General features: G+C 58.1%; 2 protein-coding genes across 9 annotated transcripts; both read right to left on the bottom strand.

Moving 5' to 3' along the window:
• Positions 1-2,152, bottom strand: C22H19orf25 (chromosome 22 C19orf25 homolog). Its single transcript, XM_076919479.1, has 2 exons — positions 1,781-2,152; positions 1-1,289 (listed from the first exon to the last, which is right to left on the bottom strand). Exons 1-2 carry the CDS (start codon positions 1,908-1,910, stop codon positions 1,090-1,092), a joined length of 330 nt encoding a protein of 109 aa, XP_076775594.1. The 5' UTR covers positions 1,911-2,152; the 3' UTR covers positions 1-1,089.
• A 483-nt stretch (positions 2,153-2,635) lies between these two features.
• Positions 2,636-10,708, bottom strand: Pcsk4 (proprotein convertase subtilisin/kexin type 4). 8 transcript variants are annotated; one of them, XM_076919461.1, is made up of 15 exons: positions 10,413-10,699; positions 10,104-10,208; positions 7,389-7,481; positions 7,176-7,304; positions 6,989-7,065; positions 6,782-6,870; positions 6,432-6,604; positions 6,131-6,343; positions 5,309-5,409; positions 5,129-5,232; positions 4,939-5,056; positions 4,451-4,636; positions 4,184-4,308; positions 3,445-3,570; positions 2,639-3,318 (listed from the first exon to the last, which is right to left on the bottom strand). In XM_076919461.1, the coding sequence occupies exons 1-15, from the start codon at positions 10,590-10,592 to the stop codon at positions 3,068-3,070; spliced, it is 2,070 nt and encodes a 689-aa protein (XP_076775576.1). In that variant the 5' UTR covers positions 10,593-10,699; the 3' UTR covers positions 2,639-3,067. The 8 variants fall into 8 exon arrangements, 7 of the variants coding, with proteins under 7 accessions (XP_076775575.1, XP_076775576.1, XP_076775577.1 ...); XM_076919464.1 differs by having other exon boundaries at positions 2,643-3,318; positions 3,497-3,570; positions 10,413-10,700; XM_076919460.1 differs by having other exon boundaries at positions 2,636-3,318; positions 4,939-5,232.
• Positions 10,709-10,917: the final 209 nt, after the last annotated feature.

Here is a 10,917-nt window from a genome sequence, read left to right as displayed (position 1 = left end):
TCTGGTGCTTCATCTTTAATGTGGGCTCTGGAGGGGGGAGGTCGTTCCAGAACCTTCTGCAGCTGCTGTCCAACCCCATAAGGCGTTTCTGAGCTTCCAAGCTCCCCGCTGACTGGACAGTGTGTCAGGTTCCCACATGCTAGAGCCAAAGTTGATTGAGGGTCAGCTGAGCCACACCTGGCCATCAGCCACCAGTCGCTTGTGGTGGAGGTGTCATGGTGGAGGTGGGGACCAGGAATCCAGGCTGCACAGGTCAGGGCAAGCCGGACCCCATGACCATCAGGAATGTGGAGTGTCAGGAATAACGTGGCCACAAGCCAAGGCCACTTCTGACAAAACAGTTCCAGCCAGCTTGGGACTTGAGAAGGCGGGAGCAGTGGCCAGGGCCTGAACTGCCAAGGGGTGGCATGGACTTGGGCTCCCCGTGACCTAGACCAGCTTAAGAGAGATCTGTGTTCAGGCAACAAACATCACTGATCGTCCAGAACTAAAGTTCAGACACCCCAAAAGCATTGGATCTTCTGTAATAAGGGAAACCAAACCCCAGATCCAGAAGGGGCAATGCCCACCACACACAGTGCCCCAGCCTTTGGGCTCCTCTTGGACCCCTGGACTCCACAGAATGGAAACCCCTTTGTTCCCATGTTGAGTCCCCCCTGCCCCAGGGAAGCTGGGAAGGCCCTGGAGGTGAGCCAGGCTCTCGGAAGGGGGCAGCCATCCCATTCTCTCAACCAAGATGACAGTGGCTGACCTGCCGTGGATGTTGGGGATGGAGACCTTCACTGCCCAGCATGACATGGGGCAGGCAGAGCACACTGGAGGAGGGCTGGCTCTGAGCCCTGACCTGCAGTCAAGCCCTAGATGCAATCTAGGCCGGTGTCCCCATGAATGAGGAGGTAGCCATGTCCCCAAGTCCCATCATGAATTAGAGGCCATTAAGGATGGAAGAGGAGACAAAGCCGCAAGCTGGCAGGGTGGGCCATTGGGTCCCCTCAGGCCACGGCTGGGACAGCAAATGTTGACCCAGAGCCTCTGGTTGCCAGGTGCCCAGGCCTGGACCAAGGACATCGGGTGTAACGAACGTCAGCTCTAGGAGGTGGCTGAAGTCACCTGGCTAATATCCTGCTCCAGTCTCTGACCAGTTTGCCGAAGGCCATCGAACTTGTGTCTCAGCGCATCTCCCGCCTGCCGCAGCCTCTCATTCATAGCCACATAGGCCCGGCTCTGCTGGTAGATTTGCTCGAGCTGTATCTCTGAGTCCTCAGCTCTTGGGGATGGGTCTGGGGGGTCTGAAGAGAAAAAACAGTGTCACCATCCCCAGGTGTGACATGCACCAATCCAGAGGCCGAGGCTACAAAATCAGTGGTTTACATGGTGAGTTTGAGGCCAGTCTGGGCTATTTAGGCACTAGAAAATAAGAGTGAGTCAGTTTCAGGTTTAGGGGTCACGGAGAGGACAGGACCCCTCCAGCCATCCTGGCCTGCTCTACCCAGGACTGTCTGGGTTCCTGAATTCTTGGACAGGAATCGCAGAAATGGTTCCCCCATTTCCTTGTAGGAACAACTGGCCACGCCCCCTCGAGACAAGGTCTTAAACTCACAACAATCCTCCTGCCCTAGACCCCTGGGTTGGCTTAAATCCCCAGGCTTGGCAGCACTTTCAGCTTTACTTTTGATGATCCCATTTTGCAGGGGAAGAGAAGGCCAGGAACAAAAAAGGTGCCTGACTGCAGTTTTGCTCCCCACTCGGGCCGGGACTCGGGAGTCTCACATTCTCCTACCTTCTGGGGCCAAGGCAGTGAAGACAGGATCGTGGGCGGGTGCCCCTCGCACGTCCTCCAGGATCTGCTCCACCGTGGGAGGCGCGGGGCGAGTGGGCAGCACCACGCGTTTCTTGGCCTTGGAGCTCATCTTGTAGGCGGAGCGCGCGCTAACTAGGGGTCCACTCTCGGCTTGGCCCTCCCACCTCGCGAACGCACCAGTTACGGACCTGCGCCGAGGTCCCTATTCTGTCTCGCTTCCCCTCCTCCTGGGACCTCGGGGTTTGACTCGACCTCTGCGCCAATTTGCGCTAGAAAAAGCCCGCTGCCTATCTCCGTTCCAAGAACCCCGACGGCTGCTATCGCTTCCGCTTCCTGCTTGAGCGGCACTACGTTCTTGCACTTCCGGTCCGCTCCAGAACCACGCCTCGCGAAACCCCTCCCCCGTCTTAAAGAGCCCTAGGCCTTGATGCTCCTAGTTGCTATCCAGTAAGATCAGAGAGCACTCTGCCATCCCTCACCACTTGTGGTAGGAGGCAGGGGGTGAACATGAGTTCGAGTCTCCCTGACTGGACAGCAGATAGTAATCAGTGTCCCACCATTGTCAGGTACACAGTGGGCACTCAATAAATGCTGGGTGGAACCTAGCCACAGGGCAACTTCTTCAGAGAGCCTTGCTTCCTTGTGGTGGAGTACAGGACTTTATCTCAGTACTCGGGAGGCAGAGGCAGGCAGACCTCTGTGAGTTCAAGATCAGCTTGGTCTATACAGGGAGTTCCAGGACAGCCAGGGCTACACGGTGTGACCCTGTCTCAAAAGAGCAGTGTGTGTGTGTGTGTGTGTGTGTCTTCCTCCATGGCTCCTTATTCCTCCAGGGGGCCTGGTCTCACCCTCGGCCCACTCTACCCTCAAGGACACCACAAACTCAACATCTTCTGTTTAACTTTTATTTGGCAACGATGAGGTCAGACACAGGGCTATGGGTGGGTTGGAGACAGGATGGGGCAGATGGTTGGTGGCTGTGGTCTGACCTCTTGCCCACCGTACCTGCTCCAAAATGAGTATGGAAACGTAAACGTCTCTTCCCCTGGGAGCAGCTGAGGCTGAGCTGTGCACTGTCACGTGATCCGTGCAGATGACCTGCCGTGGCCTTCTGGGGCAGGCTCCTATTCCAGCCTGGGAGCAGAGCCTTGGGGTACCGGCCTTCTGTTCTGAGAGTCGGGCACCTCTGGCTCTCCAGCCTTCAGGGCGCTGTGCATGCATGCTTTTGGGCATTGGGGTGTCTAGCCTGGGGTAGGTAGGCCTTCCTCAAGCCGAGGGTCCTCCCAAAGGCCCTGGACAGCAGGGCCAGCACAAGACTGGTAGCTGGGTGGCCTTGGAGGGGCTCCGGGGGTCTCCCAGCACAAGGGACAGGGAACAGGCAGTGTAGCCACTGGCTAAGCTGCTGCAGCAGGCCTGTCCCTCGGTCACTGGCTGCTGTGTGTGGCTGTAGAGCCACCACCACTGCTGGCTGGAGATGAGGCAGAGTCCTGCCAGGATGGAGAAGGGACCATGACTTTCTGCATAGGGACAAAATGGGAAGAGAGGGAGTGAGGCTGCAGCGGTGGGGGCAGCCAGTGCCCGTCCGCCCATCCCAGGCTGCTGTGCCTCCTCACCCAACAAGTGACCGTGCTGCGGTCACTCACCCTGGCACAGCCCCTCTGTGTCCCTCTGACACACGCGCGCGCGGCTGGTCACCTGGGGGGCCTGGGGCCGCGCTGTCATGTCCTCGGCTGTCCCATACAGCAGCAGTGTGTAGTAGTGCAGAGTTCCTGGGTGGGGGCACGGTGGGCACGAGGGGGACAGGCTGTCGGTGGCCTGCCAGGCTCTGTAGCCAGCCTAAGTGCCTCCCAACCAGGGCCCCGTATCAACCAAGCCTGGCTGCTACACACCTACTTGTGCCAGTGGCTGGAGGCCCCCACTTTCTCAGGGCAACTGCGCCTACTGTGTGCTAGTGGACACACCGCCTCACATCTCCCAGGTAGGAGATAGCTTATTTGCCACTGGTCAGACCACCCCCATGCTCCTCCCAGGCTGCCGCACATCTATTGTGTGCCAGTGGCCAGACCCCCTCCCCACTTCTCTTAAGTGACTGCACCTACTGTGTGCCACTGTGCTCAGACTGCCCCCTCCTTTAGGTGACCTTATATCTAATTGGCACCACCGGCCAGATCCTCACTTTCCCCACGAGTCAGATTCTCTTCCCTCCCTCCCTCCCACTCCCCCAACAGCTGTACACCTACTATTCACAGATGGCTGAGACTTGCCCATCTACTGTGTGCTAGAAAGGCGTGGTTTCTCCAAGAAAACCCCTAGCGCTGTCTGTGGCTGAGTGCCAACCAAGGCCGAATCCCCAGCCCCGAAGCTAGCAGCCAGCTCTCTCACCTGTGTTAAAATAGTAGCCCTTATTCTCCAGGCCCAGGGTCCACAGGCCCCGCGGGTCCTCATCCCAGTAGTGAGTGGACATGAAGATCCAGTTGTCGTAGCCTTGACCGCTGATATCCAAGGGTCTTTGGCCAGTGGGTGGCACAGGAGACAGAGGGCTCGTGGCGTTTCACACGAGTCTTCTGAGTCCCACCCAGGCAGGGTCCCACCTGCGGGAGGCTAGGGAGGGCGCCGCTGGCTCCCAGGGCCCTTTGGGGTTTCTCACACCTGATGGCCACGAGCGTGGAGCGCGTGCCCATGGGGCTGATGAGGAAGATCTCCAGGTCCCCGCGGCGGCTGTAGGAGAGCGACAGCTGGACCTGCACGTGCTCGAGCGAGCGAATGAGGCGGCGGCGGGAGCCATCGGAGCACGCAGTCACGTTCTTCGGCACCAGCATCCGAGGCGGGATGGGGCTGGTGGGGTGAGGACCGGCGTGTGGGTCTGCTGTAGGCCAGGTAGAGCCCAGAGGCGGGTTTGGGGGGGCTGTGTCCAAGGGCCTGAAGGCACTCTTTCCTCAGATGGGTAAACTGAGGTTCGGGGCATCCTCCCTGCCTTGGACTAGGGTGGGGAGGTAGTGGAGAAGGGGGGGCTACAACAAAGTGCAGGGTGGAGACCTGGACAGAACCTCCCGCGTGGGCGTGGAGTCTGGACCTCCGGGACTCCCTCCAGTGGGCGGGGCTGGGGCCTCCCTCCAGTGGGGCGGGGCCTCTCTCACGTGGGGGTGTGCACCACCCGAACAGCACATTTCTTCTGAGGCTTAGTGGGCAGCCACACGCGAGCCAGGTCCACCAGCAGCCCCGCGTCCAGCAGCCCATAGCCATAGTGGTGGCTCACTGCGCGGGAGGGGTAGCCGTCACTGGCCCTGCGTGCACGGCACCCCCTTCCCTTGCCTAGCCCCGCCGCACCTTGGCGCCCCACGCCGTTGATCCTCCAGTCCTCCGCCTGCAGCTGCGCCGGCCTGGACGCGCGGACCACCAGGTGCTGTAGGTCCCTCCAGGTCAGGAGCGGGCTGGGGGGGCGAGGGCGGGTGAGCCGGGGGCCGCCCGTGGGGGCGGGGCGGTGGGCGGGGCCCCACGGTCACCTACTTGGCCTCCAGCGCCAGGGCGATCATGCCAGCGGCCAGCGGGGCGGAGGCCGAGGTGCCCGTGTGCTTGTCGGTGCACTGGTGGTGCAGGTCCGTAGTGACCTGGGGACAGACAGCAGAGGGACCTTGCGCTCAGCCCAGATGGAGAACTTGTGTAGAAGGCACTAAGGAGTAGGTTTATAAAGTACTGAACATCAGGCTAAGTACGAAGACTAAGCTGGGGAAACACATGGAGGACTAAGTCCAAAAGGTACTGAAAGGGACTGGTGATGAAGGCATTTAATTCCTGCACTCACTGGGGCAGAGGCAGGAGAAGCTGTGACTTCCATCCTGGCTCCAATAAAGAATACTAACTAGTTTAGCAAGTACTGAGGATTAAGTATTCAATTACTAAGAGTCTGCTAAGGACTAAGCTCCAAAACCGCTGAGCACTGAGTTCAAAATGTTACACGGCCCTACATCCAAAACGTGCCAAGCCTCAAAGGTTGTCAAAGTGGGGGTGCCCACACAGGCAATGACCCCAATGGTGGGGAACCTAAGAGCCTGTCCGTGCAAAGGGAAAGGTCTTCAGGAAGCCGCCATGTAGCAGGGGCACAAACAGCCCAGGCATTGGCACAGATCTTGTCCAGGGAGGCGGACAGGAGGGGCAGGGCCTGTGTGGCCAGGTCTTGTGGAGTGGGACTTGCTTGGGGACCGCTATCCGGCTATCCGGAGGGATGGGGCCACTGCCAGGTGGACGCCTGGGGGTGAAGCGTGAGGAGGCGGGGTCTAGTGAAGACCCCTGCAGGCGGGACCTGTGGCGTGGGCTTGGCTGGATGCTCACGATCTGTGGGTCGGTGACCACACCGCTGCTGAAGGTGGTGGTGAACGTGGAGGCACAGGCCTCGCTGTACCAGGGCACTCGGCCCTGCCGCGTGGTGCTGCCCACTGACAGTGTGTGGATGCTGTTGGTGTAGCCGTCACAATTGCAGTTGTCGTAATGGAGGCCACCGTTTCCCGAGGCCCAGATGAACAGTGTGCCCAGCCCTTGGCGGCCCTGGGTGGGGAGTGACCCGCGAGAACAGAGTCAGCCCTTCAACCCCCAGGGACCCACCCCCTCCTCCCAGGGTGTGGTTCCTGTGCACCTTGGTTACACCACGCCTGAAGGCCTCCTGCGTGAGGAGGCCCGGTCCGTCCACCGTGCGGCCGTCATCCTCCGGGCCCCAGCTGGCGCTATAGATGTGGATGTGTTGCGGCTGCAGGCTGAGGGACTGAGCCTCCACGATGTCAGTGATGGCTCCATCCAACATGCGCACGCCTGCGCGGGTGGGCGTGGGCCTTGCGCCAGCACCAACTCTGGTTGCCCTACCAAGCCACCTCCCTGCCACCCTCAGCCTAGGGCTTGGCACTGCTCAGCAGTCAGCGATGGGAACGAGAGTCCCTGCACCGGTCAAGCTTAACCTGACACCCCACCCCCAGCCTTCACCCCTGGTACCTCCAATTCTGGCATTGAAGGCCACACCAGCACCGCAGAAACCGTTGTTGGCTGTGGCAGACACCTCCCCAGCGCAGCGGGTTCCATGCCTGTTTCCAGAGCAAGGGGGAAAATAGACATAGGCGTTTGCCCCACCCCTCCCTGGCATCGCTGCAGCCCCACGATGCTGCAGCCCCAGGCACGCCTGGTCCAGGGTGTCTAGCTCACCGGTTCTCATCATTGGGTGTGTACCGAGGCTGGGGGTCTGGATCATAGTCATTGAAGTCGTAGCTGGCCAGAGGGTCCTGGAGGGCAGGCAGGGAAAGTGAGATGATAATGACGTGAGATGATAATGACGTGAGGCCAGCGGTGTCCAGGGGACCTGGCCTGCTGTTCCGACCCCAGGACAACTCACATAGTTAGCCCAGAGGTCCGGGTGGTCCTTCTCAATACCGTCATCCAAGATGGAGATCACGACTCCTCGGCCCGTCAGTCCCTGGTTCCAAACCTTTAGGATGTTAAGATCTTGTTGTATCTCCTTGTTCTATGAGAAGCGAGGAGAAGCCTGGGGTCAGAGGGACTCAGGACGGTCCCCCCCTTGTCCACCCTACCCAGTCCAAGTGCTCACCATGTACCACTGCTTGGAAAACCAGGGGTCTGAGGGCACCATCAGGGAGCGCTTCACCCGCCGCCTCAAAGTCTGCTGCTCAAACCAGCACACCTGCAGGGTGCACAGGGGCTCAACCAGCTACTCCCTCCAGGGCTGTGGGGAGCAGAGGCGGGAAGGCTGAAGACCTGTGAGGTCCTTGCTAACTGACAGGCACACTGACGGGGGCTGCTCTGTGTGTCAGACACCAGTGTCTGAAGATTCATGAGTGAAGCCGTAGGGGACTCTTCTACCTTACCCCGTCTCCTCCCCTTTTCTAGGTCCTTCTCACCAAGTCCTGCTGGCTCCCTCTGGCAACCTGATTTTTTTCTTTTGAGACAAGGTCTCACCGTGTAGCTAGCTCTTGCTGTCCTGGGCCTCACTATGGAGATGAAGCTGGTCTTGAACTCAGAGACTCACCTGCCTCTGCCTCTGGAGTGCTGGGGTCAAAAGTGATGCAGCGCTTCAAAAAAGCCACCACTTCTGAGACTCTGTTGGTCAGGACACCCGTGGCCCATGCCACACAACCTCCATGACCTCCTTTTTTTTGGTTTATCGAGACAGGGTTTCTCTGTGTAGTCCTGGCTGTCCTGGAACTCACTCTGTAGACCAGGCTGGCCTCGAACTCAGAAATCTGCCTGCCTCTGCCTCCCAAGTGCTGGGATTAAAGGTGTGCGCCACTGCCCGGCCCCTCCATGACCTCCTATATCTACTCTTGCTCTTTCCCACTTGTATTCACTGTCTCTCTCTGCCTCTGTCTCTGTGTGCGTGTGCGTGCGTGCACGCACACCCTCTTGTGCACACACCATCACATATGTGTGGAGGTCAAAGGATAATTTGTGGGCCTATAGAGATGCCTCAGTGCTTAAGAGGACCCAGGTTCAATTTTCTGGTGGCTCACAGGCACCTGGAACAAGTTCTGACTAGATCTCATGCCCTCTTCTGAGGTCCCTGGGCACCTGCATGCATGTGGTACAGAACTCAGGCAACGCACTGATCCATGTCAGTAAAGACAAATACAAAGAAGAAAATTAGAAATCTTTTAAGAAGAAAAGCTGGGGCCGGGAGGTGGTGGTGCACTTTTTTAAGCCCAACACTCAGGAGGCAGAAGCAGGCTGCTCTGAGTTCTGGGGACAGCCAGGGGTACATAATAAAACCCAACAACAACAACAACAACAAAACCCCCAAAACATAACTGTGGGAGTCAGTTTTTCCCTCTACCTGGGTCTGGGGGTTGAGATCAGCTAGGCGGGGCAACTGGCACCTTTACCCTCGGAGCCATCTCACTGTCTATTTCTCTTTTCAGAGATAGGGTCTCATGTAGCCCAGGCTAGCCTCAAATTCTATGTAACTGAGGATAACTGAATTCCTGATTGGATGACTGGAGTAGGCTGCCATGCCTGGGTACTGCTGGGATGGAGCACAGGATGTCTGTCTCACTGTACACTTTACCCACTGAGTCTTTGCCCCTGTCTGCTCTACCTTTGTCCAACATCACCATACCTACTGCCTGGCTGGCCTACAGCAGCCAGCCTGTTCCTCTCAAAGCTACAGCTAGTGACCAGGAAAAAGTCCTGTCTTCTACCCCAGGACCTTTGCATGCGCTGTTTATCAGCCCAAAGCCTCTCCTGTCCCCTTCTCCTTACACCCCATCTTAGTCTCTCTCAGGAGCCATGTTCTCTTGGGTGACCTGGCTTGATCTCTGTCCGTACACCCTCTCCTCTCCCTCTCCCTCTCCTCTCCTCTCCTCTCCTCTCCTCTCCTCTCCTCTCCTCTCCTCTCCTCTCCTCTCCTCTCTTCTTGTCCCCCTTTCCTCCTCTTCCCCTTACCCCTCCTCCTATTTCTCTTCAATCTCTTCCTTCAGAGGCTTTGGTCTCTAAAGATACTGTGTCCCCATGGTGGTTTGAATGAGAATGGTCCCCATGGCCTTTATGCTTTGATTCCCAGTAGGTGGACCTGTTAAGGACTAGGAGGTGTGGCCTTGTGGGAGGCGGCAGTGTATCCCTATCACTGGGAGGTGGCTGGTTCCAGAAGCCCATGCCATTTCCAGCTAGCTCTCCCTGTCCCTTGTGAGCTATCAGTGCCAGCCTAACCCTGCTGCTGTACTCCCCGACATAGTGGCCGTGGACTCACCCTCTGAACCAGTAAGCTCCAATAAAGCCTTCCTTCTCTAAGTCACGTTGGTCATGGTGTTTTGTCATAGCAGTAACTAAGACAGGTCCTGGTGGAGGTGAAGCCCTCTCCAGTGTATCCTGTAACCCTCTATAGCTCAGACTACCACACCTCCATGCCTGGTTTTTGACTGCCATCTAAGGGCTGTTCCTAATGGCAGGCAGACTGGCCTAATGTGTGTGGGACACCTACAGAAGCACCAAAACCTCAGGCTCTGCCCCCAGTTTAGCTGCACACTGCACTGCAGACTCCAACTTGCCTGTGTGTTGAAATGGACCAGTTCCCTTCCCTACATCCTGTGGCTTGCAGTGTGGGGAAGGACCAGTGCATGAGACCTTCCATCCATGACAAGCAGGGCAAGGCGTCATCAGAGTCCCCCCCTCCGATGCTAGTTTGTGTTACATATGCGCCTTGCTCACACATGGCTTCTCCAGCTAGGCCCCACTTCACAACCCTATAGGCCACTCAAAACAGTGACAGTGACAGTCACTGGTTAGGACACAGCAGCCACGAGCTCATTCTCACCTTGGGCTCTTTCTTTAGGCGCAGACGGTGGCCCCAGTGCGGAGTCAGGGACTGCTGGGCCACACCCCGGTGCCGCAGATGGAAATACTGGTCATCAGGGAAGATCTGGGAATGCGAGGGACAGGGGCATTGCTGGGATCCAGCTCCTTTCATAGGGTCTCCACGACTTTATACACCTCAACCAGGGGTCCAGATGAGAGTCACAGAATCCCAAATTGAACACGAATGGGCACACAGACGCATATTTGGGGAGGTCTTGGGGACACCCTCCCATTTGTCCAGGTCTGAGGTTGTCCATGTCCCACCCACCTGTCCCAGGTTGACGAAGCCAAATTTACGTGCCAGGCGCTCAGCCTCCTGGTAACCTTTGGTCACCCGCACTGCCCAGCTGCTGACATAGATGGGGGCCCGGGCTGAGGCCCACCTCACAGCCAGGAGGGCCAAAGCCAAAGCCAGACCCAGCCACAGCGCTGCCTGGGAGGGCCGCATAGCGGGGGGCGGGGCGGGGGCGGGGCTTCAGGAAGCCACCCCAGCCTGGACACCATAGCAACCCGAAGCTTTCAACTCCCAAGGGGCCTTGCGCTTCCTCCCTCCCCACCCCCCTCCACATCCGTGACGGGTGGAAATGTCCCACACGGAGAGACACATCCATACAGACCTAAGCCTTCGGGAACCTCATTTCCCCACTTGTACAAGGACAACCCCTCCATCTGCCCCTTAGGAGCAGGTTCAAGGTAACAGATGCCTTCAACCTTTATTTGGCCCCGCCCACTTTCCTCCACGCCCCTCCTTCGAGATCAGCAACGTTTTTTTC

The sequence above is a fragment of the Arvicanthis niloticus genome, chromosome 22 (genome assembly GCF_011762505.2).
Source record: "Arvicanthis niloticus isolate mArvNil1 chromosome 22, mArvNil1.pat.X, whole genome shotgun sequence".
Lineage (NCBI taxonomy): Eukaryota > Metazoa > Chordata > Mammalia > Rodentia > Muridae > Arvicanthis > Arvicanthis niloticus.
This window is presented reverse-complemented; position numbering and strand designations above follow the sequence as displayed.

Bases quoted from the DNA above. Each gene is read 5' to 3' on its own strand.
- C22H19orf25 (XM_076919479.1), bottom strand. From the start codon at position 1,910: ATGAGCTCCAAGGCCAAGAAACGCGTGGTGCTGCCCACTCGCCCCGCG. The intron at 1,290-1,780 runs GTAGGAGAATGT...TTTTCTCTTCAG, and splicing joins CACTGCCTTGGCCCCAGAAG to ACCCCCCAGACCCATCCCCA.
- Pcsk4 (XM_076919460.1), bottom strand. From the start codon at position 10,592: ATGCGGCCCTCCCAGGCAGCGCTGTGGCTGGGTCTGGCTTTGGCTTTG. The intron at 7,066-7,175 runs GTGAGTTGTCCT...CCTGCCCTCCAG, and splicing joins CGGACCTCTGGGCTAACTAT to GACCCTCTGGCCAGCTACGA. The intron at 5,410-6,130 runs GTGAGCATCCAG...GTCTGTCCCCAG, and splicing joins TGGTCACCGACCCACAGATC to GTCACTACGGACCTGCACCA.